General features: G+C 49.7%; 1 protein-coding gene and 1 long non-coding RNA gene across 3 annotated transcripts in view; one reads left to right on the top strand and one right to left on the bottom strand.

Annotated features, from left to right (window-relative positions):
- Window positions 1–25,339, bottom strand: part of LOC133342070 (serine/threonine-protein kinase SIK2-like) — an 84,831-nt gene that overhangs the window by 44,528 nt on the left and 14,964 nt on the right. For both annotated transcript variants that reach the window (XM_061550987.1, XM_061550985.1), the window contains exons 2-4: window positions 19,139–19,255; window positions 12,745–12,808; window positions 890–1,051 (exon numbers count right to left, since the gene is read on the bottom strand). In XM_061550987.1, the coding sequence (XP_061406971.1) occupies window positions 890–1,051; window positions 12,745–12,808; window positions 19,139–19,255 (343 nt within the window). The remainder of the gene's footprint in view (window positions 1–889; window positions 1,052–12,744; window positions 12,809–19,138; window positions 19,256–25,339) is intronic.
- On the top strand, window positions 7,987–9,443 carry LOC133341964 (uncharacterized). Its single transcript, XR_009755080.1, has 3 exons — window positions 7,987–8,118; window positions 8,786–8,875; window positions 9,156–9,443. It is a non-coding gene; the product is annotated as an uncharacterized LOC133341964 (long non-coding RNA).

Here is a 25,339-nt window from a genome sequence, read left to right on the forward strand (position 1 = left end):
AAATTGTCAAAATATATGATAAATAAAGCAGCGGATGGAATACTGTCGTATGCTATTGTGATATATTGTGTGTGTACATAACACGTGGTTCTGTCTCGAGTACGGGGTATGCATCGATGTGCTTAGATTATGCGAGCGTGTTCATTGCAGCTCAGTTGGAGAGGTAGTCGTGGGCCCATGAAATTCAAGGGCGCTAGTTGAAATCTCAGCCAGAATTTTGCTGAGTGCATAATCACAATCACATCATCATCACCCCGATCACCATTATAACCCTCATCGCTAATAACCGTCATCAACACCATTATCTGTATCATCAAGATACATCATCACGATATTTATCATTGCAATCATCACAATTAACGTCATCATCTCTACTCTGTAATGGGCACCCCCCTCCTTGCGAGTTGCATCACTGAAAAAGTCAACAAGTTGCAGCAATCCGACTGTGCTTTGCCGTAGGAATGTGCCATTTCCACCGCTTACACAAGTCGTTGCAGTTGAGAGCGTGGCGGCTTTACTTGCCGCGGTGGCGAGATGTTAACTTCCTCTCCTGGTACGCAGGAGATTCGTGGGTTCGATCCCGACCCTGATATTTGGAGTTTGCAAATTCTCCCTGTGGTCCCGTGGATTTTTCTCCAGGTCCTCCCGATTTTTTCCTCCACATTTAGAATCACAGCGTTTATAGTTATTTAGCTGCTATAAATTTCCACGCGATGAAAATACACGTCGTTGAGCTCCCATTTGTGATAGTCAGGTCACTTCTAAAAAAACAACGAAATAGTTCAGTGGGGCCTTACCTGGTATAACATATTTTTTATGACCGACGGGGCACCGGTAAAGAAAAAATAAACCCGACAACGGACGCGAGCCCCCATGCGAGCTCTCTTACCGGCAAGTTTGACGTTCATGTTGGAGTCCAGAAGCAGATTCTCGGCTTTGAGGTCGCGGTGCACCACGCCGTGCTGGTGGCAGAACCCCACGGCCGCCAAGATCTGCGAGAACTTCCGTCGCGCCTCGCGCTCGCTCAGTCGCCCGTGGCTCGACAGGTAGTCTGCCGAGAGAAGCGGGGAAGGGTGGGGTGGAAGGATGAGCAATGTCTGTGAAGAGTTGTTTTTTTGCGGTCGCGCTGTAAAACTCCCCGACGTTGTATACACGTGGGTTGGCCACCGATTGTTGATCGGCTGGAAAGATGCCCCAACTTTTTCACGCCGCGTGCCCGGGAGCTTGTTGAAGAAACCGAATTAAACGTGAGCGATCTACTTGAGTTGCCGAAGAAGCCTCCAGCACCTGGGGCGAACCATTGGACATCGCACGAAACAACATGGAAACACATCGGAGAGAGACGCCGGTTTTTTGACATCGTCCTGCTAAATGCCTCCACAATTGGAGCCTCTACGGGGCAGTTATTACACGTGCACGCACGCACGCTTCGGCGCTTTGTAATTCCATTCTCATCTTGATGCGAACGTGTGTGTGCCATCCACAGGCCTCGTTGACCCGCTACACTTTACAAAGACCTCCCCACGCGCTCAGGCAGGGTTACATGACCCCCACGCCGCCTGTGAGGGTCGTGGGGGTCACATGACACCCACACCGTGCGGACCATGGGGAGCCACGTGACCCTGCTTCACCTTGCTGGTCAGCGCGGGTTGGTCAAGGCGACAAGGATCCGATAACGCTTGCCACCAATGTTAATTACAGTCCGAAATCAAACTCCGGTTACCAGGTTCACTGGGCAGCATGCTAATCGTTGCATCACCGCTCCATACAGTTCATAAATGACCTTGATAAAACAAAAAAGACTAATTCTAATTCACCCTGAGTGTGCCCGATCTCTTCTGATCTCTGAAGCTAAGCCATTTTTAATTCATGCATGCATCGATTCATTCACACCTTACGTGTATGTATCAAACGCAATTCATACGTCATTAATTATCTTATTCCATAAGATGTGACGTGAGCGCAGAGAGCATTTAGTTTTGAAACGTGTTCGCGATTACGCAGCGAATTTTTATCGAATGTTCTGAATTGCGCCTTTGTAGCAAGTGAATGTAAATGTCTTAAAACAGACGTGAATTAAAATCAATCACCACAAAACTCATTAAATTATAAAGCATTAACAAATGCGCAGAAGTCGCTATGCGCGCGCACAAACGCGCACGGGCAAGCCAGCAGGGGCAGCGCGAACGCGTGCGGTCGCTCTGAACGCTGTAACGGCACAAAAGGTGAAACGTTTATAGCGCCCTGGCCTCGCGTCACCCCGTCGCAGTTGCAACATCTCTACAGACAACGTACCCCCGTCTGCCATGTGCACCTTGGTGAGCCGGGGTGAAGAGTTCTCGTTGGCGCGTTTGCAGCGGTGCAGCGGAGAGAGAGGAGAGCGGCAATCTCGCCGCCGTGGAGAGACATTAACTGCCTCGCCTGGCGTGCATGAGGTTGTGGGTTCGATCTCGACCCTGACTCCGACTGGAGAGTTGGAGTTTGCATGTCTCTCTCTCTCTCCCCGTGGTCGCGTGGATTTTTGTCCGGGTCCTCCGGTTTTTCCCTCCACATTTAGAATCAACGTGCGTTAATAGAGTATACATTTACACATGATAAGCCACTTTGTTGAACTATCATGTGTGGCCAGGTCGCTTCTGAAAAAGACCTACGTAGCTCAGGGGGCCTTACCTGGTGAAATGAAAAAAAAGTAGTAGCAGTCGTAAAAAGACTCGAGCCTTTAGCGGATGGCCACCCTCTCTCCCTCCCTCCCTCACTCTCGCGCCAGGCACGACGACTCTCTTTCCAAAAATCAAAAGCAGCATTAAAGTCGAATTTCCTTTTCATGTAAAAACGCCGTGGCATTTTTACGCAACCCAAATTGGCGATTTTGCGAGCTCCCTCGTTTGTTTCGTTTTAACCGTTTTACAAAGCGGAGCGGCGCCAGCAACGCAACAATACGCCCGCCGCGACATGTGTTTTTCTTTTTTACGTAGAAGGCCTTGCCCAGACCTCAAAGCAAAGGGACCAGGGGATCTGAACTCTGTTTGTTACCGACACTGAGAGTCGGGATTTGAACTCGGGAACCCCCCCCCCCCCGCCGCCAAGGAAAGCTGGCCCAGCTTCAAGCCGGCAAAGATCACCCGGCCAAGAACACATGTGGATGCCAGGGATAGAGTTGCAAATTGAAATACGCACACACGAGAGCCCATTGCGTTGCGCTGTGAAATGCAAAGTTTTTTAGGCGGTGCTTAATTTTAACCGCTAAACAAGGTGGGAATGATGTCGAATGGGATGGTAACATTTGGCAGTCTGTGAGATTTTGGATTTTTTTGTTTCATATAAAATGCGTATTTTTTAAAATGCACACCTGCAATGCTAAACTTTTGGTCTCAAATCGAATTCGAAATGATGGCCCTTTTAAAGGCACCGGCATTAAAAAATGAAATCGGCCGAAAAGGAAATTTTTTTTTGAATGCGCCAAACAATGTAGGAAATAACAATTTAAATCGGCTGCCCTGCACACAATGAAAAGCATAAAAACGCATTTCAAGTTGCGGCCGTTCTGCGCAGACTTTGGGGAATAACGCCGAATTCTGTTTCACTTCGTGCAAAGTGCGAAACACGCATTGTGTCAGCGGTCGCCAGGCAACCGTATCATCACCACCTAAAGAGGACGTTGTCACGGCAACCGCCGTTGCCATGGGAACCAGGGGGGGACTGACGTCATTAGAACGTGGCTCCTCCAGTTTGTCCGCGCTCCTAACGCGCGCGCAATCATCTGCAGCCTCGCCGTGCCGCCGCGCGCCTTTCCATCAGGGCCCCTTTGTGCCGCGCGCGCAGACGTCACTTTTCCACTGCGGCGCGCTTCTAGCGTGATGAGTGGAGCCGCCGCAGGGCTCGGAGGGGGAGGGAGGGAGGAGGGGGGGGTTTGGTGGAGGTTGGAATTAAAAATAAAGAACTTCGCGCACGGTTGACCGGTCCGACCGGGCTTTTGAGAACGCGCTGAAAGGTGCGCGAGCGTCGTGACGCGACCGAGTTTGGAGGCGAGCGAGCCAGCGACGATGGCGGTGGCGCGGCGGAGAGGAGGGGGGGGCGGCCCGTGGGGTGCAAAACGCACGGCTTGCAAGAGTCGAGTCGTCGGCGAGCCATGGCACGTCCGGTGAACTTCCTAGTGGCCCATTTGACAATTCACTGCTGGATGAGGGCTCCATACCTGTTAGTGCCTCTCTCAACCTCATCACAGACCAATTCAGACCTTATTGGTCACCCCGTGCCCTTGTAAGTCTCAAAGTTCATCCCACAAAGTCCCATCACAAGAGAGAAACACAAACATCTAGACAAAGATTTTTTTTTTGCCCGTGCTGAAACGGCTGTAGGCCATATGACCCTGAAAACTCAATATCCCTGTACAAGAATACGGGGTAAACCGTTTGGGTTGACAGATATGCCACTCTCTGGCGTTGGTCGGCGAGGGTTTGGTAAACGTGGTTCAGATTTTCACTCGTTGCAGATGTCGGTCCAACGGTCAAAGGCCGAGTGATTTTCGACACGTTTGACACATTTCGTGTTGTTGTTTGAAAAATGTAACTCGGGTCGCCGGGTTCGTAGTGCAATGTGCTAGACATTGTAATATAATAAACATTGCACCACATTGTAATATACCAGCCGAGTAGACAAGCATGGGTGCAAATCAGTGCACCCTGGGAGCTCTTTCTATAGAAACATAGAGTTTAGAAACGTGCGTTTAGATTATTTGGCTGCTATACTCTTCCACGTAATAAGCCACTTCGTTGAGCTATCATTTGTGGCCAGATCACTTCTGAAAATAACTATATACCTCAGCGGACCTTACCTGGTAAAACAATAATAATATCATTAGTAGTATATACGCTTATGCGTGTATCTGCACTTAGTGTGTACGTGTACACGCATGAAAACATAATTTGCATAAAAGGGTCAGCTGATCAAAATATTGAGGTGTTCTTTTTCTCTCGGCAAAACAATTTTCTACTTTCCTCTTTATTTTTTTCAAGGCAGATCTTCAAAGCGGAAACAATTCTATGCTATGAGAGTGAAGGGAATATCAAACGCGTAAATCATATTGTCAGCAAATATGTAAAAAAACACATGCGTCGTGAAATCGCCCCGAGGTATCACTGCAATAAATCATAGAATTAAATAATAATTCAGCACTCGAGGAGAGCGAGCCTCTTAATAATGCACTTCCATCCTTTGCCTGTAAGTTCCGGATATGCGCATCATACAGCAGGCCACCTTGATGAGTGTGCAAAGTCCAACGTTAGATGAATGAGCCAATGTCGAGGCACTGGAAAGCCTCACACCGAATTCGGTCGCTAACAGCAGGACACCTACAGAACAACGAGCCGCTAAATAATGAACACAGGCAATGCATACACAGGTAACACGACGCGTGTGTGTGTCCCTGCATTGTAACGAGGTTGGTCAGTAACAGTGTTCACCCTGTTCCGCACAGGGACAGCTGCCACCGTCAAGGGGGGAACACCCCCCCCCCCCCCAGGCAAAAAAAAAAGCTTCGCTCTGAGACACGTGTTGTGATGTTACGGGCGCGACGTTAATTCAGAGTCGTTATATTTCATATTGACATAGCCGGGTCGCTAAAACACAGCGAGTTGGCATGGTCGGTTAGTTGACCCGTGGCACCTGCTGGGTCTGTCCCGTGGCCTCCTGCCCAGCGGGTGTTCGACACTTCACCTGGCCTCAACGTGCACGCAGCCTGGCACGAGCGCCGCGGTGACGTCACCGCCGCTGAGTGGCGAATGGCGGCTGTTGTTGTTGGGGAGGCAATGGGTCCTGAGGTACAAACCCAAAGCAGGTGCTCGTGCGGCCAGGTGGCTAACGCACACAGCCACGGTTTGTAAAGACGCATCTGTCCGTGCGGTAAAGACACCCTCCTCCAGTTTGGGGTTTCGTGTCACCCGGAGGATAATGGCGTTGTGTTTCACCGCGATTTGAACAAAGTGTCACCTGATCCCCCGTAAAATGTGGATGAGCGGATCTTTTAAAACAACGGCTTCCCGCAAAACTCCCACACGCTTTCCCTTATAGGGCGAAATGCAAAACACCAAACTATTTTTTATTTTACTAGGCAAGACCCACTGAGCTATATAGATGTTTTTCACAAGCGGGCCTGGCTTTCACAAATGACAGCGCAACGAAGTGGCTTATCGCGTGGAAATGTATAGCGGCCAAATACTCCAAATGCGTGATGTCGATTCTAAATGTGGAGGGAAAAAACGGGAGGACCCGGAGAAAAAAATCCACGCGACCTTGGGGAGAGAGACACCACAAACTCCTGAGCTAAGGCTGTGTTTCTTGCGTCGTCTGTGCCACACGGGCAATGTCTTTTATTTGAATTTCGCTTCGTCGAACAGAGTGGGAACGGTGGTGCGGTGGTTGACGCACCGCGCTACTCCTGGTCACGGCTAACATCGGCATGTGATATCTGAAGTGGTCGTAGCCCGCCCAGCCACTGATCTTTCATCAACCATCGCTGGCCAGCACGGTGAAGTACGATCAAACGTCCTCACGTTGAGGGGAGGCCTTCATCCGGTACAGCATTGGATTGAGACGAAGCGTCTTCTTCTTTCATCTGCCTTGCATGTATGTACGTACGCGCACTTGAACTTCTTTCGCACCGTACGTAGCCAACCGTGCTAATCGGAGGTGCGATTCGCACGGCTTATGTAGAGCGGCCATGAGAAGAGATGTCCTTGTGAGTGATCTAGGCACTCAAATGCGTCGTCCGTGGTCTGTAAAACTTCTTGAAGAGAACCGGCTCAGCGGCGTCACGCAACCGACAGTGCCTTGCCAACGGCGCGGTACGACCACGCGCAGCAATTTAATAAAAACAAAACAAAAGCGGAGGATGTAAAACGAAAAAAAAACACCTTAAAGGCCAAGCCCGCTTTTTGTTGTTGTTTGAGGACCCCAGGTGGGTGATGGGGGCACGGCGGGTGGGGGGGGGGTTTCACAGGAGCCACCGCTTGAAATGCAAACTCGACGGGGGGGGGGGGGGAACGGCAAAAGCTTATGGCCGGGGTGTGAGCACGGCACGCCGGCCGCGTCAAGGGGGGCCGCCCTGCCCCCCCCTTCGATGAAGGTCACGCCCGGAAAACGCCCGGCAAATACCGCCAATGCTCGCGGTGGGAGCCAGGGAGTGGGACGTCACGGCCGTGGTGGCCCAGTTGGGGCCAGTTGGGGCCAGTTGGGACCAGTGGGGACCAGTTGGGGGCCAGTTGGGGCCAGTTGGGGTTGGGGCCAGTGGGGCCAGTTGGGGCCAGTTGGGACCAGTGGGGACCAGTTGGGGGCCAGTTGGGGCCAGTTGGGGTTGGGGCCAGTGGGGCCAGTTGGGGCCAGTTGGGGCCAGTGGGGGGCCTGCGAGGGCCCCTCCCCTTGGCCACACGTCACGGGTGCTCATCAAACACGGCCCCCCGCGCGGCGGCGCTTGCGTTTGTGCGCGCGCGCCACGGACGTACAGCCGGGCCGCGTGTGTGCGTGTGTGTGCGCACGCACACGGCGGAGCGGTTAGAGTTGCGCTGCGCTACGGATCCGGGCACCCGAGTTCGATTCCCGCTCACCGTCCAAGATCAGTGACGATTATCTGAACCGGTCTTGAGCCTCCCCTAGGTCGAATCAGCCTCAAATTAGTACCTGGTGCGGTGTGTAAACATCGCCACTCGGGAGACAAAGGTGGTCGGGCGTGGTGCTGGCCACCCACCCCCTCGTGTGCCGTTCCGGCCTTCATAGGTGCTCGCTAACAGCACTTGTCCCAACAGTCTGTTAAGGCTACACGGGGGATCTTCGTCTTTGTGAAGGAAGCGCAATGGTTAACGCGCTGCGCTACGAACCCGGTGACCCGAGTTCGATGCCCGCCCACGGCCACCATCATCAGTGACGATTATCTGAACCGGTCCTAGGTAGACTCAGCCTCAAATGAGTACTTGGTGTGGTGTGTAAGTAAACGTCAGCACTGGGGAGACAAAGGCGACCATGCGTGGTGATGTCCTACTTCCCACGTTTGTGCGCCGTGCCAGCCTTCATCAGTGCTCGCTCACATCACTCGTTCTCAACAGTGTGTGGTGGCTACAGCAGGATGTTCGTCTTTTTCCTCGTATATTTAATGCACACTGAGCATACAAGTTTTAATTTTCTTCCACAAATAAAAATGCGAGTACATTTTATTTTACGATGCCTTCATAGTCTGCTGCAATACCCTTTAGTGCTGCATTTCACAATTTGCATTCGTCGTTTTAAACAACTCGACATTTTAAGCGATACACGCTCACATATTTCCCTACTCACGAAACCCACGACCGTACTGTGTTTACAATGTTACAGCGCACAATTCAGATTTTTTTTTCTAAACACGTATCTAACAATTACCATTGCGCCTTCCGATTCTCGCCGATTTTTCGTTTGCCCGGCAAAAGATAAAAAAACCCAACTCCCAATGCCACCGATTTCACTCCCTCTTACTTGCCTTACAAACGACGCGATATAATAATACACACGGACGCGCACCATGCAATTAGCTCGCCCCCCGCACATTCGCACGTACCACGGGTTCACTTGAAGTGTGACGTCGGTCGCAGGTTCGTCGCACGCTCTTATCAAGGGCTGTACGTTCCGTTCTGGATTTATTTCTGAATTTTTGGGGGGGTATAACAATGCCATCAGCACTGCGGCCACCCCCCCCCCCCCCCCCGCCAATTCAATCCACAGCAGCCTCCCATGTACCCTTCTCCCACCGCCCCCTCCACAGATGATCGCGCGATCAGTTTTGAGGGCACAGCGGCGTCTCGTTCGAGAACGAGCGCTGTACTCTTCACGGGACGTCTTGCTTCAATTGCAGGTATCCAGTCCCAATCTGTGTTTTTTTTTTCGTTTTGTTTCCTAAATCATTTACTATTACGGAAAACCTTCGCCGAGTCTCAAGAGTCTTTGAGCTGCAGTGATTCAATGATTATGCCGATTTGATGTGCTAATGTCTGATTTGTCTGTTGTTCACAATTGCACTCTATAAAAATAAAAAATAGTTTTGAGCAGCGATGGTTACACCATCTCGTCTTACTTGACACGTTTGGCCAAACTCCTTGTCGGCCCACGTGATTTTTTTTTTCTCGCCAAAACAGTGAATCCCGGCGCAGACAGAGAGTCTGCAACCTGCTTGCCACACTGCCTCCTGCAGGCATCGCACCGCTGTCCTCTGGTCTCACGTGCACGATGGGCCAGCTCTGTGCGCAATCCACCAACCCTGCGTTGCCGGGTCGCTGCGTGGCAAAGCCGCGTGGCTCCATACCACGCTCGGCCTGACCCTCTGTGATCTCGCGCGATTGTTCCTGAGCGTGTGACGAGGAGGAATCCGTTCCAACTCGGCTCCTCGTGACTCACCAAACGCGAGTGCGCAGTTGCGAATGCGCGCCAAGGTTAATTATTTTATCATTTAACAATCAATAGGGGGGGAGGGGGGGGGGCACGTGACATGTCAATGTCTTATTAGCAATTTAATAGGAAAAGTTGTGCGAAGGTGGGGAAAGGAGATGGAGTGTGGAGATGAGCGACAGCGTTCGAGAACCCCTCGGTCGCATGTGCGTACGTCGCTCGGATGCGAGTTGAGGCGCACGCGGCGTGGATTTGGGGGCGGCCAGAACTTTTTTGAACGATTTGTCGTTGCAAATTCGCGGAGAACTGTTTCCAGCAGTGACCAATAGACGTTTTTGTAACTCGAGAAAACTACGAATACACCTATGTACAGCGTCACTGGATAAGCACACACACACATACTCAGCACGTATTTCCGACTCTGGGATGAATTCCAAAAATTCTGAAAATCCGGCCTAGATATGACAAAAGGGATTCATCTGACATGACATCACTTCTTGTGATGTCAACTGCACGATGCTACGTCCGTGCTTTTCCCACCACAAGTGGTGTCACATGGCATCAGGTGACGTTACTCCTGTTAGCGTGACGATACTTAAAACGATTACATCAAGCAAATGATCCGAACACCTTAAAGCCCGGGCAACGATTGTAAAGTGTTTCTTTCAACAGCAAAAAAGAAATCTGAAAAAATATATTTGTTCTTTTCTTAAGCAATCTTCACCCATGATGCATACGCAGATAAATACGCAAATACTGCGCATACCTTACAAAAACGTAGAAAGCAAGGGGCAATGAGACATCGCCAATCAAGTTGAGACGCGTCTCTGTGATTCACCCTCCAGCTTGTGTGCGTCGCACGCGCGTCATCGCCGGCTGATGCTCTGCACACAACGCCCCAGCAGCGTAACCACCACCCCGCGCGCCCGATGACTACGCCTCGACTAACATTTAGAGAAACTCAATTGGTGCGAGCCTCAGACTCCCACACGCGCCGACAGCAGAATGACAAAGATCCCACCCGATCGTCCCCCAAAGACTGTTGGGGCGAGGGCTGAGCAAGCACCCATCAAGGTGGGAAACGGCATAACGAGGAATCGGTTGCGGCCAGCACCATTGCCGGTTGATGTTCACACATCGCTCAGGGTACTCGTTTGAGGCTGAGTCGACCTAGGGGATTCCCCCAAGACTGTTTTATATGTCACTCGCAAATTTTCGGTCGCCTGGTGCACAAATCACACTCCACCACTGCTCCTCCTTCGCTGACTCACTCACTCACCAACAAATACAAAGATCCACCGTATAGCCTTTAACAGACTGTTGGGGCAAGTGCTGTTAGCGAGCACCTATGGAGGCTGGCACGGTACACGAGAGGCTGGGAGGCCAGCACCACGCCCGGTCACTTTTGTCTCCCTCTTAGCGATGTTTACACACCGTATCCAGGTACTCATTTGAGGGCAAATCAACCTCGGGGAGGCCCAGGACAGGTTCAGATAATCGTCACTGTTGTTGGTGGCCGTGAGCGGGGACTGAACTCGGGTCGCCGTATTCGTAGCGCGGCGCGCTAACCACTGCAACGCCGCTCCCCATGAACCAACACACACACAGATAGCTTTAAAGCGACACTTCGCTGGCAGAGAGAGCGAAGGTCAAGACACAGAGCGCCCCTGTGGAGCCTCACAAGTTTGACCCCTTCAGTTAATGAAGCTGAACTTCCCGTTCGCATGCACTCGCTCCTACGGGGGCAGGAGGGGGGGGGGGCGAGCGAGCCCCATAGGCACAGGAGCAAGCGCGCACCAGCCAACAGGTGCTCACACCAAGCCACAGAGCGTGCAAAGATGCTCAAGGTGCCTCGAGGTTTACGGTCAGAGCCCCCGTGTGTCTGCGTATGAACAGTGTCAGTGCGATGGTTATTTCAGCTCGTTCGCTCAACGGAAACTCCTCGAACTCAGGCGGTGATGTTTCATTGTCCGTTAGATAAAGAATTTGAGTGGTCCTGGCATCATTCGTCAGTGAGGTGAGCCACGGCTGGGAATCGCTGAGCTATCATTTGTGGCCAGGTCGCGTCTGAAAAAGAGCTATATAGCTCAGTGGGCCTTACCTAGTCAAAAAAATAATAGTTTAGTTTAGACAACGTACTCGGTACTACTCATCTGCGGCTGAATCGACGGATATTTTTTGTTGTAGGTATTTGGAAGTTGTACAAATGAACGTGCTGTATTCAATCACAGTACGAGAGGCGCAGCAAAACTGCAGATAACCACGTGACCCTGTTGAGCTCAGTTCTCCGGTTCCGCAGCGCAAACCTGCACGCGCGAATGTTTGAACGGCGCCCCACGCTGCCACTCGCACTCGCACAAAGGCCCTGTCAGGCTCTTATCAAAAGCAAAGGCAATGTTCATCTTCTTGGTTCTTTCGGTAAAGTCACGTAGAATGGAAACAATAAAAATAATAAAATGAAACATAATAAAATATTTTATTATGTTTTTTTATTTTTTTCCATTCTACGTGACTTTACCGAAAGAACCAAGAAGATGAACCCCTGCAGTCACGAAAGCTTTAAATCGAAAGGCAATGTTATCTGCGAATGCGTCACACCATGGCGGCACCTCCGATGGGCTCGTGTTAATTTACGGGGGGGGGGGGGGGGGCTGTGAACGCCCGTTGTCCACCCACGCATTCCACAACCACTGCGCGGTGCGCTCCGATTGCTTGCCCAAATAAGCATGGGGGCGGCCTGTGCTCATCTCCCCTGAGGCAATTGGTGGAAATGTTACATTCCTTTGGTGGGGACGAGTCTATCCGTAGGACAACTACTGTTAACTTTCCCCACAAAGTTGTTCATCACTTTATCGAGGTTTACACACTGCACCAGCTATTTTATGCTGGATAGTCCCCAGGCAAGGCCCTGGACGAATTTGTTTATTCGTCACTGATGTTGGTCGTGAGCGGGAATCAAATTTGGGTCGCCGGATCCATAGCACGGTGTGCTAACCACGAGATTAGCACACCATAATGGTTGGCTACGTCCTGTGCGAAAGAAGTTCAACAACATGCAGAGACAAAGATCCCCCAGTTAGCCTTCAACAGACCGTTGGGGAAAGTGCTGTCCGCGAGCGCCTTTCAAGGCCAGCACGACACACGACGGGGAGTGGGTGACCAGCACCAAGCCCGTCCACGCGTCTTCCCGGTGCCAATCTTTTACGCACCGCACCGGTGGAGGGGGGGTTAATTATTTTAAGGCTGAGTTGACCTACACACGCAGGCAAGACGCTGGGCATGTGCGTGGAGGAGGTTGGGGGGGAAGCGAGGCAAGTAGTGGCCGAGAGGGCAACTCACCGAACATCTCGCCGTTCCGCGCGTACTCCGTGACGAGATAGAGCATGTTCTTTGTCTCCATCACCTGTCGCCAAGGCAGGGCAAGGGGGGAGTGGCGGAGGGAAGGGGAGATGGAAACAAGCGAAGTTACAAAGGGAGACTCTACACTCGGCGGGGCGGCAGCGGGTGTAGAGGCTCACAGCGGTGTAGCGCGGAGGCAAGAATGGACAATTAGTGTGCTCCGAAGACCGCCGAGGCAAATTTTGTTATAAATCATCAAGCGCATCAGCTTCTTGAATTACCGTGGATTACGACCGTCAATTTGTGCGTGGTTTTTGTGTGTGTGTTGGCGCAGTCGGTGCACAACACCGTGTGTAAGAAAAATAATAATAATAAAAACAAGGAGTAAATGATCTAGGGTGACTGGGATATCGTCGACAGCACAGGAGGTATTGAAACACGCCAAAAATGTCCAGCTGCCTCGGAGTGACGACAGCACATTAATTGTGCGTCCGCACTTCATTTCAGCTTCGGTTTCATTCAGCGAAGTTATACCGCATTCTCCGCAGTCAAAGGGACACTTTTGTTTTCACTTCATGACGTAAGGACAAATTCGACGGTGCCGCTTATTCGGCGATCCGGTAGCTGTGTGCGCGTGTACATGCGTATGTGAGCAGATATATACCTTATAACCGTATCGCTATGTTTTGGGCAGTGCATTTGACTTTCTGGAGTTGGGGGTCTTATAAATCAAGAGAATACGGTGATACTAAATTAGTTGGGACAATCCAACCTTATAGGGCCGCTTGGCTTCTCACAGTAATCTCCGTGCGTAATTCACCACGTGACTTCGATAATTATTCAGCGATTATTTAAAACCGCAGTTTATAACACAAAAAAACCCCCACAATTTTTTGGTTTGTTTGATGGCGGCCGAGGGCTGGGCACCTGACCAAGCAAGCGGTGAAGTGGGTTTGTTAATTGCGCGCTCGCTTGAGCAACGCTGCCGCGCGCCCATTAAAGGCGCTCGCATTTGCTTGACGGATGCACGGCCGGGTGGGTGGTGCGGGGGGGGGGCACGGGGGGGGGGAGGGGCTTTGTGGGGGGTTGGGGGGGGCACTTACGTACGTAAGCTCTGAGACTTGACGCCGCCATCAATCAAAATTCTAACTTGCCTTGGAACTGGTTTCGAACCCCCCTGTGGTCTGTCATTTGCCACCCGCGCCGTGTAAGTTGGAACCGATGAATAAAAAGGCAGATGATGGTGATGATGATGGTGATAATGGCCAAAACTACAAACGCCTTTTTAATCCACTAATAATATAATGACGGGCGGTGACGTGCCGAGCATACTCTGCACTTTAGCAGAATTATCACAAGCGTTCACATCATTCCGGGTTATTCTGGAATCTAGTATACCGGGCTTATTATGACACCATAAAAGGGCGGCTTTGTTTATCGACTGGCTCTGAATCACTGCAACCCAGGCCTGAGGCGTAAATGCTCACATTTCAGATTATTAGTGGTCAGTGTAAAATTTTATTGCCCGTATACCACCGTGATAAATTTGTACAATTTAACTTTCTTCTGCAATGGCCATCATTGGTTTCCCAAAAAACTAATCCGAATTCCAACAAGTTAAGAGAGAGCCCATTTATACGTGCATTTTTTTTTTGGAAGGGTATTTAGACCCGCGAGAAGAATTGACAGTGGGGGGGGGGGGGGTAAGAGGAGGGAGCCCCCACCCCAAGCCACTGTCTGTCTTGTGACCGTGTCTGATACATCTGTGGAAATAACTAATTATATTTCATCTCGAATAACTCGGTGCCATCTCCTCGCCTGCATCGATGGGAGCGACGCCAATTTGGACATTCACCACGGGTGCGAGTCGACGCGATTGGCCGCAACGGAAGATCGGTTTGCGTCATTGTGCGCGTCTGGGCCAATGGAATTGCTGCTCTTGCAAGGCCACACGGGGATTGTGTTTTGTTCACTCTCACACTAAGAGAGTGCTGCAAGAGGCCCGGTACAGTTTTCCTGTAAACTACATCACTGTGCATTTTGCAGCAGGGGCATCCGCAGCGAATGATACTAGAAATTCCTGGTAACAAAAAATGTGTCTGTGTACGGCCAATTCTTTCCTCATACCTCTCGGTATCCTTATCCCCAGGATGGGTAATTCATGTAAGATGTCAAACTGTACCACCGATTAGCACGGTTGGCTACGTATGGTGCGAAAGAAGTCCAACACACACAGTACTTCTATTCTCCCGTACCTAAGCTCCCCTCCTTTATCAGCTCGCACTGACCAGCGTGGTGAAGTAGGGCCAAAAATAACCCCGCTCCCTTCCCCACCGTGACCCGTACAACGTGGGGAGGCCCTCATCCAGCAGTGGATTGACAAAGGGGGCTGTGCATGGCACAGATACGTTGCAGCTGCTTTGGTGAGTGCCGTGAAGCTCACTAATAAGTCGGCCACAGTGGGAAGGGCAGAGTTTTGTACAAATCCTGCCCAGATTCTCACTGCTGTTAGCGAGCATCTGTTAATGCCAACAGAGAACCATTGCTTTATATTATTATTATTACTTCCCTTCTATGTGACTTTACCGAAAGAACCATGAAGATGAATCCCTGCAGTCACGAAAGCTTTAAATCGAAATTTAACCATTACATTCTCAACCATCCACCCCTTCCGCCTACCCGCTCCCCCTCTGCAAGGCTGACGTCGAACACACGACACCAGTTACTCATTTAAAGTGGCGTGAGTCAAACCTATGGGTGACCCAGGCCGTGCTTTAGTAGATATCAATTGCCACTGGCGCGTATACGCCGGTGGATGCCAGACCAAAGCATTAGCGGACACACTTGCATGTTTCTGCGTGTTCGCATTAAGGGGAATGCTACGTCAAGACGTTTCCACGGGTTAATGTCCATTTCATTGTGGTTTAGGTCGAGAAAGAGTCATCGCAACACATTTTATTTTCTCCAAAGAAATAAACTGGTTGATCAGAAGTCCCGTTTCTCTTTGTGTTTGCATAGCTACGGGGGTTCTTTGTTGTAAAACTCACGCAATATTTTTTGGCAACAATCTCAACGGTTTTGTTCATTGTTCTCGAGGCTTTCATCGGCGATGAGGCTATCGAGTGTGCAGGCGGTGCAACTGCAACTGGGGAACTCACGGGCCAGAGGAGCCCAAAAGCGCCGAGCTATGAAGACAGAGCGAGAGAGACGGAGAGCCCTAGAGGGCCCACATGCCAACAACTGCACCATACGCCGCTGGGTTTCATCCATCGGATTTTACAACGCTGATGGTTGTGCATCGGGAACCCAGAGGTCCAACCCGTCCCACCGTGACCTGTGGGACAGTGAGCGAGCGGCGGATGCGTGCCGAGCGCAAGCGAGCCGAGTGACCGTGCGCGCACACAAGCACGCACAAGCGAGCGCATGTGTGTGTGTGCGCGCATCCGTTGAAGCGTGTGCCCTTCGCGCACGCCTCTAAACAGTTATTACACGAAGCATTTTCTCTGTCGTCCCTCTCTCTCGCTCTCTGTGTGTGCCGTCTGGCTCCCGGCCAAGGCAGGAAGGGGCCACTGACGTCAAGGGACCAGGAAGGAGGGGGTCGCATTACTTTCCTGATACGTCAGCTGGGCAACACTCACGTGTACGCATACACGCCTCTTCCAGCACTGCTGGCGGACACACGCACGCGGGCACACGCGGGCGTCGACAGAGCTGGCTGGCCATCCGATGATTTAAGTCATCCATGGATCTACCGATTTGTATCGGTTCGATTATTCGACTCATCGGATAACGCGAAATAAGTTTCGCCGAATAAATTCTCGGCTCCGTTTGCAAGTTGTGCCACCGGACGGGAGGTGACGGACTGGGCTTGGTGATGTCATCAACATCGTACCAAAGCTGCGTTCCAGCAGCACAGCGCAGCACATCGAGCAGAACGACAGCGTTCTCACTTTAGCTGTATAGACTGTGTGCATCTCGCTGAGGTTGGCATGGGCCCCCTGGTGCCCATGCAGCGCCTGGGTCAGAGGTCGCAAACGGGTTTTGATTCCTTACCCGTACCCATACCCGTACCCAGCCGGGTACGGGTAGCTGGGTATCGGGTAGGGTACGGGTATCGGGTACCCGGTTGCGACCTCTGGCCTGGGTTCCTCCGTCCCGTGGGTTGGGTGCAATTGCACCGCCTGCACACTCGATAGCCGCGCCGCTGACATCTTGCAAGCACGCACCCTCGCAGGCCAATGCGCCCGGCATGTGGCACAACTGTCCGCGTGTGGCACACTTTGCTCGCTGCAAAATGGCATCGCAGCGCTCGTAAAGCTGACAGAGCATCAATTGTAATTCCTTTTTTTTTTGTTCAAGCTTGCAGCTAACGAAGGAATGAAGACTGCGAAAACGCTGCGATTATCATTCTTGATTATTGTTCTCTGTAAATGTTTTGTTCTTCTTAGAACATTCAAGCACGGTGGTGGTGTAGTCAGCCATTCTTATCTGCCTCACGTTTTGCAATCTCTTTTTCTAACCCCCCCCCGCCCCAACCAGATCTCACCAAGCCCCCAGAGTGTCTGGGTGGCAGTGCAGTCTCACACACCCCCTCCACCATCACTCCCCAAAGCCCACAGGCCCAATCTCCCCTCGAGCCCCCACCTTAAACCGCACGCCGCACCCCCCCCAGCCACCCACCCAACTCACATTCTCAGCCACGCTTGGCTTTGCCAAATCTGTTTGTTTATTTATGAGAATCCCGAAGACATTGACGTCAAACTGGGCAACGATCAGGTTACGACACTAAGCCAATGGGCCGACACCCAGTAAATAATTCGACGGCTAAAGAACACAGGCCCGGCTCTGCTGCCCTCACTGACTGCCACCCTCACCGCATGCTCCCCCTTTGGGGAGCCACTCCGGCATTCACTTAGGAACTCGTTTCGACCAAAATAATACCCATTTAGGTGTTCCGTTTACGGTCCGTAGAAAGAAAAAAATTTTACTCTTTTTTTTTTGTTAAACCGCCGCAAGTTTCAAAATGAATGAGAGAAAAAAAACGACGGAAAGGAGAACGATGCAACTTATTTCGTCAACATCATCGTCGTCGTCGACGACCACGATCCATCCACTGCTGGATGAAAGCCTCCCGCAAGTCGTTGCCACCACTTAGGTGTCGGCAAACAATTCAAAACGGCACAATTAAAAAGTGTTCGTAGCAAATGCACTTAAGGATTTGTCTTGTCAAGTGCTCGCTGATAGTACTGCAATGTCGCACTAAGGGCAGTATTTGCAAACCTCCGTGCACAGCAAAACGCTGGCTATAAATTGATAGTTGTCATGTGAAAAGTCTCGTTGGAATGGTGCTCAGGTCCTGATCGTTAAGCCTAATTTATTTGTGTGTTTTTAGGGAGGTACGATTGCAAACGCACAGAAATAATGATGACTGTTGAAATACTTTTTCATGTTCAAAGTTTATAGGTTGAGGAATATTTATCACCATCATTTGCCAACTTAACTGATATAATACCATAAATTGTGATCAATAAAAACGATTTATTACAAAATAATTGTTTTGTTCTTACAATACCAAAAGAAAATTTCTGTGGCAGACTGCAAAATTACATTTTCTGAAAATGTTTTTTTTTTTTTGGGGTGGAATTATAAAAATCGACTCGAGTACAAACAGTGACAATGCAGCCGCCGATAACGATTCTAGCAATTGCAAATTTCGACAAGGGGCACGTGAAGCTGTGGCCAGAAAAAAAAATGCTTGTCGACCATCGCTGGAAGCCAATTATTTTTGTTGCAAAAAAATAAAATAAAACGGACAACTTCCACCCGAAAACATAACGCAGACACACGCACGCGCTCGCCCGGCCCTCTCGCGTTGCGCCGAAAAGCCACTCACAAAGGGTGGATTCTTTTCGTTTCGATTTTTTTTTTTTGGGTAAACGTTAAATAGAATGTTTACGCTTTTGGAACGAGCGAACTTTTCCGGCGGGTATAATCCGGTGCGCGCCCGTGTTTGCGGGTAACTCGCACCAGCGAAACCCCAGTTTTTGTCAGCTGCAGAAAGTGCACGGCTCGGAGAATTCTCACAACCCTCCCGTCCCTCGTGAAGTGAAACAGGGAAGCAAGAGAATAAAAAAACCCTGCCACTTAGTACAATAATGACGCATTTGGGGGTGGAACTGAAACTGTTTCCTTAGCAACGGTTGTCAGGGTAACCATCACAACCCCCACCACCACCACCACTACCCTCCTTCCCCATCACCATCTCCTTCCTTTCACCCCTCCCCCGCCTCCCCACCTCCTGCCAGGAGTCCCCGAAGCCTCAGACACATCCAATTCGTCCTCCCTCCCCACCCAAAAAAGCTAAACCCCCTTTTGTTTTCCTCCGCATCCTCACCTGGTAGAGCTTGATGATGTGCGGATGCGTGAGCAGCTTCATGATTTCCACCTCTCGGTACACCTTTTTGAGATTGCCCTCGTCCAGGTGAGATTTGTCGATGATCTTGATCGCGACCTGGCGAAGCAAGGGCAGAGAGATGCGCAAACAAGGGGGCACCAAGAGGCGAGTTTATTTTTTATTTTTTAAATCCTTTATATTAAGTTCACTTGCTTGCTTGCTTGCGCGCTTACGACCGTGCAAATCTTTCGGTCGTTTTTTAACCCACTTCCCGTGATCCAATCGAGCTGACATTTTGCACACAGACTCGTTGTGCGTGACAATTTATTTTCGTGAAAAAATTTTTCCAAAATTTTCCACTTTTTAGGAAACATTTTTTTCATATTCAATTTAAAATACCAACGTGATAAAAATGAAACTCTTACTCAAGAAAAACAGAAATGAATAATAAAATAAAACCGATGCCACGCATATAAAGGATTTAGAGTGAAAAACTTAGTTTTTACAGGTTAATTTGTGTTCCAGTAACACTGACAGGTCTCGTTATCTTTATGTCTTTACCGCCCATACGAACCTACGCACGTGCGTACGCAAGCACTGAGGTGGTGGGGTGCTGCTGTTTGGGGGCTTGACGTCATTAAACTTACAGCCTGCTATGGCTCACACATTGTCACCGAATGCAATCACCCCGCCCCCCCAACACACCACACAAACCTCAATGGCCCATTTCTTTTATTATGATGATGCTGGAATTCAGTCTTGGACAGTAGAGATAAAGCTGCCCGTAGAACGCACAGCGGACAATTCGGTCTACCAGATAAACTCAAGACGGTGCTCCCTCCGATAAGAAGTGTGCCCTTCCATTAGTGGCAGATTAAAGTCTAATCGCATTGCAACCCAATCGAAAAACCCGTTCATAGTCAATGTAAAAAATTGGGTGTTTATCGCAAAAAATATCTCCGACTCTCCAACAAAAGGAGAAAAAAAAACATTGCTAATCGAGCACAGTAAGGTTTCATTCACCACGCACACACACATACAAACGCGTGTTTGTTTACGTAAAGAAAGCTGTGTTGTTTACAATTTCGCGCACATGCATACTAGGGCACGTAACCGTTCTTTTTTTTTTAAATCGAGATTCTAAATCAAGAACATATCAAACTCACTACTGGCATATCACCAAACACAAAACATTCAACACACAACAACAACAATTATCACAACAATAATAGTGAGCTGTAGCAGAGCAATTCAAAAACAATACGCCAAATTGAACGACCACTCGGCAAAGACACACCAAGGGCGAAACAACGGAGGCCTGTTTTAATTTTTTGTTTTAAATCAGAGAAACTCCGTGGTGTGTCTGCTTAATAATAACCACCACCACCATCACCAAGGTCACTTCAGCAGAATAAAGCCAGGGGCCACAAAACCCAGTAGGAGCAGCCCATTAATCCTGGCCTGTAAATTACCCACACATCCTGGTATCAACAAACACCGCCAAGGCCCCCACCCCCTTCCCCGTGCAATATTACACTTCGGTGAATTAATAATTGCATTTTGTGTAACACAGAAATGCTGGAATGCTAAAAATGCCCCCCAACCGGCAACGGTGTAAGCGGGGAGTGCTGTATCTGGCAAGCGCGTGTTACCGTCGTGCCTTGGCAATTTCATTTCACAGCCTTCCTGCACAGAGCCAGCACCTACTGTGTGCGTGCGTGTACACGTGTGTGTATGTGTGCGTGTACACGTGTGTGTCTCTGTGTCTCTGTGTGTCTGTGTGTGTGTAGGAGGCTCGTGAAGGACGCTACTGGGCAGTTGGAGGCAGTCGCCCTCCAGCAACAACGTAGGGCGGAGGAGCGACGCTCTCAACAACTAGCGGAGCGCCGGGTGGATAAAGCACAGCAAGTTGGCACAGTAGGGGGCACAGGTGGTGCATCAGCCGGTCATCTCGGTCAGTCGACCCGTGGCACCTGCTGGGTCTGCCCCCGGGGCAGACCCAGCAGTGCCCCGTGACCTCCTGCCAGCGGGCGTTCGACACTTCACGTGGCCTCAATGTGCACATGGCTTGGCACAAGCGTCGTGGTGACGTCACCGCCACTTAGTGTGTGTGCGTGTACACGTGTGTGTACGTGTGTGTGTGTATGTGCGTTTAAGGTTGTGGGTGAGTGGGTGGGTGAGTGTGCGTGGGTGAGTGAGCGTGGGTGAGTGTGCGTGAGTGGGGAGCGGTGGTGTAGCGGTTAGCGCTACGCTGCGCTACGAACCTGGCGACCCGAGTTCGATTCCCGCTCACGGCCAACACCCAGTGGCGATTATCTGAACCGGTCCTAGGCATCTCCTAGGTCGACTCAGCCTCAAATGAGAGTAAACATCAGCACCGGGGAGACAAAGGCGACCGGGCGTGGTGTTGGCCACCCACCACCTCGTGTGCCGTGCCGGCCTTCACAGGTGCCACTCGCTAACAGCACTTGCCCCAACAGTCTGTGCAGGCTACACGGGGGACCTTTGTCTTGGTGTGTGCATGTCGAGTGTAGTGGACGACGCTGGCATGTGGCTGCTTGCGTCACCGTCTCATTCCATGGGGGCCTTTTCACAAATTATAGGCAAGCTCACAGTCAAACATTTCAAAATCGTCCTCACGATACACACGGTGGGAGGAGGGGAGGGAGGGGAGGGGGTCAGAGTTTTTTTTAAAAGTACGGATCGTTGATGGAATAATAAGTCAAATGTTTTTACACTCAAAACTGAATAATGCACCAATTGTCCAACCTTGTCCAACGACATCCGATACCACCGCAGCATCTTGTGAGATTATCTGACCTTTGTCGAAAAGGGTGGACACGTGATTTATTTTCGAGTTACACCCCCCATCCACCCATCCCCCCTGAAGTTCACATTTTTTGTTGCAAAAGTAAAAAAAAAATCCGCTTAACGATTTTAGGGGGCGTCCATAAATGACGTCACGTGATTTTTGGACGATTTTTGACCCCCCTCCCCCCCTCGTCACACGGCGTCACAAAAAGTCAGACCCCCCCCCTCAAATATGACGTCACAAAGCTCTGCCCCCCCCCCCCCCCCAAAAATAAAACGTGCTTCAAATCGCTTTAAACTATTGTCATTGTAGTGCATATTTAATGTGGCGCTGCACTCTGTTGTTGTAGGAGAAAACATTTATTAAAAAGTATATTTAATTAAGTAGAACGTGTTGTCTATATTTATTTAAAGTTGCGAATTTTGATGTGACGTCACATTTCTCAACCCCCCCCCCCTCATCACGCATCGTCACAAATGTATGATCCCCCCCCTAGGTGCGTGACGTCATTTATGGACGGCCCCATAGTCATGATTACCCGCATCTTCACAGTGGTCTGAAATGTCCATCCAAAATTTGTGCCACTGCCAAATCCGCTTGCTTGCACTTGCTTGCTGTGCATGGACTAACTGGGGTGCAAGGATGAAATTCATTACTTGATTAAATTATTAACCAGAAGATTTAGTGCTGGACATGGCAGCGGTCACACATTTGCAAATGTCATTTGTAACATTGATCATTACCTACGCAGCATCGATAGTTCAATGTCAATGCTGCCATTGTATTTGGAACTACGGCTGCGTGGTGTTATCATGCTGTGGCCTGGGACTGTTTAGTTTGCTGCCTTGCCGAAGCTTGATAAATCGGACCTATATAATTAATGCACGCATTATTTATTTCTATTTAATTACTGCACTCCCTATCGTTGTGTGTGTTCTGTTTGCTGCTGGAACTTGCTGACCCTGCCCATACTGGACATGTGTGAAAAATAGTTTCACGACTCCTCGGATTCTTCCTGTGTAAATCAAGATTCTGATTCCGAATATTTGGTAGGGGAGATAGGGTCTCAATGTCATAATCACGCACCTCCGATTAGCACCGCTGGCTACGTACGGCGCGAAAGAAGTTCAACATACATGCGGCACGTTTAATCATAACCGGAGCCGTCAGTCCCACTTGCATTTGAGCTCAAAGCCACTACCTACAAAGCCAACCTGGCAATTGCTGGGAACACTTTGGCTGGGCTGCCAGTCCATGTTGAAACAAACCGCACCACCACTGTTCAACACAGCCCCCTGGGTACAATATACTATACTACTGGTGGTGTTAGATTTAACCCCTTTATATGTATGTTGAAACTTCTTTCGCATTGGATGTCGCCAACCGTGCTAATTGGAGGTGCGGATGGGGGAGGAAACAACAAGCTGACACAATTCGATTAACTGTTGAGATTCGGTGATGGAGACGCATTTCAAGAATATTTTCTTTTATTTCTCTCGTTTTTATCATCTCGTTTGTATTGTTCCTCGGGTTTTGTTTTCCTGTCTCGTATGTACAGATTTTTTTGCACCGTTTCGCCGAAACATTGAACTAGCATGCGGTTCATATGCTCGTTGGCATATGTTGTTCCTTGAGTCTTCAGAAATGGATGTAATCGACGAATCGATGCATCGTTGCACCCCAAGAATGTACCAGGCCTGAAACGCAACTCCAAACTGCGCAGACTGAGAAAGTGGTGTCGCAACACCACATAAACACGGGGTGTAGATTTACATCAGGCGAGCCACTGGCATTTCATCACATACATGTAATCGCGCTTTACCAACCAATATCGAATGAAAACACTGCGAGTTTATCGCTAACCGATAGCCAATGGTGGCCTAGGCTTTCAAAGGTCATGGCAGGTCTTGTAAAAATCTGTGTTGTTTGACTATACTTCACCCGATTTAAAGCTTTCGTGACTGCAGGGATTCATATTCTTGGTTCTTTCGGTAAAGTCACGTAGAAGGGAAATAACAAAAGACAGCCATGTTCTTCACCTGAGGACGGCTGCTTGCGTTGTGGCCGAAACGTCGTGAGAATTGTATGATGTTTTATTTTTTATTATTTAGTTATTTCCCTTCTACGTGACTTTACCGAAAGAACCAAGAATATACTTCACCCACGTGTCAGTGCAGGTTGGTGTAAGTGGGGGAGGGTCACAACGAGTTCTGATATACTACACTAAACTAAAACTTAACTTACATTTTACCAGATAAGGAGGCCCACTGAGCTATAACTCTTTTTTTCAAAAGCGACCTGGCCACAAATGATAGCTCAACGAAGTGGCTCATCATCACGTGGAAATGTACAGTAGGCAAATAATCCAAACGCGTGTTGATGTTGATTCTAAATGTGTGGAGGGAAAAACCGGAGGACCTGGAGAAAAATCCACGCGACCACGGGGAGAGAGACATGCAAGCGCCAAATATACAGCAGCAGGCATCAGGGTTGGAGTCGAACCCACGATCTCCTGCATACCAGGCGAGGTAGTAAACATCTCGCCACCGTAGTGCCCTCACTCACCACACTGATGTTAGCCGGGGCCGGGAATCAAACTCAGGTCGCCAGGTTCATATTGCAGTGAGCGAACTGATTTTAACACCGCTCCACGCCATTACATTATTACACAGCGTTAACTTATTTCCTCGCTTTGAACTAAGAACTATCACTCTGCAGTGATTGCGATGCAACCATTATTTAACATCGTTGCATTTTTAATGTCGACATTTCAAACACGGGGGGGGCTCGATTAGCGTGCGTTTATTCTCCCGCCCGCCGTTTTAAACGCGAAGCCTCGGGAAATGTGTCCGCACCTGAGCGGAAGCCGCAAAGTCTAAAAAAACCCCTTGATAATTCACAATATCTTAATTCTCTGGGACGAAGGCTTTTCTTGCCAGTGCGTGGCTTCATCGTCGGATGGAGGGGGGGGAAACGATTCATTCCATTCCGCTGCCATCTGTTGGGAAACGATTCAATTAAAAAGAGGACATTTAAAGTCTTCCATTGACGCTAGGGTGGGTTTGAAAAGCTATACATATATAGTTACATGCTGTATTTTAGTCATCAACTTTTTTTCAGGATACTCAACTCCAAACCCCATCGCCCCCTCCGAAACAAGCTAAACAATCGCATGAACCAAGATGGCACACAGCACGATTGTTTTTCTTATTTTTGCGTAACCTTTTATCAAATGTGTTAAATCAAATAAATCTGAAAACCCGCAACCATATGGTCCGCATGGATTATTCCCACCGATTCCGTGCGGCTTCTTGCGATGTGGTCGCATTTTTTTAGACTCCACTACATAAATCCACATTCGCCTTGGATCGCATTTTATCGACACTGTT

This window comes from Lethenteron reissneri, chromosome 13 (genome assembly GCF_015708825.2).
Source record: "Lethenteron reissneri isolate LAM-NWPU_2019-01 chromosome 13, ASM1570882v1, whole genome shotgun sequence".
NCBI lineage: Eukaryota > Metazoa > Chordata > Hyperoartia > Petromyzontiformes > Petromyzontidae > Lethenteron > Lethenteron reissneri.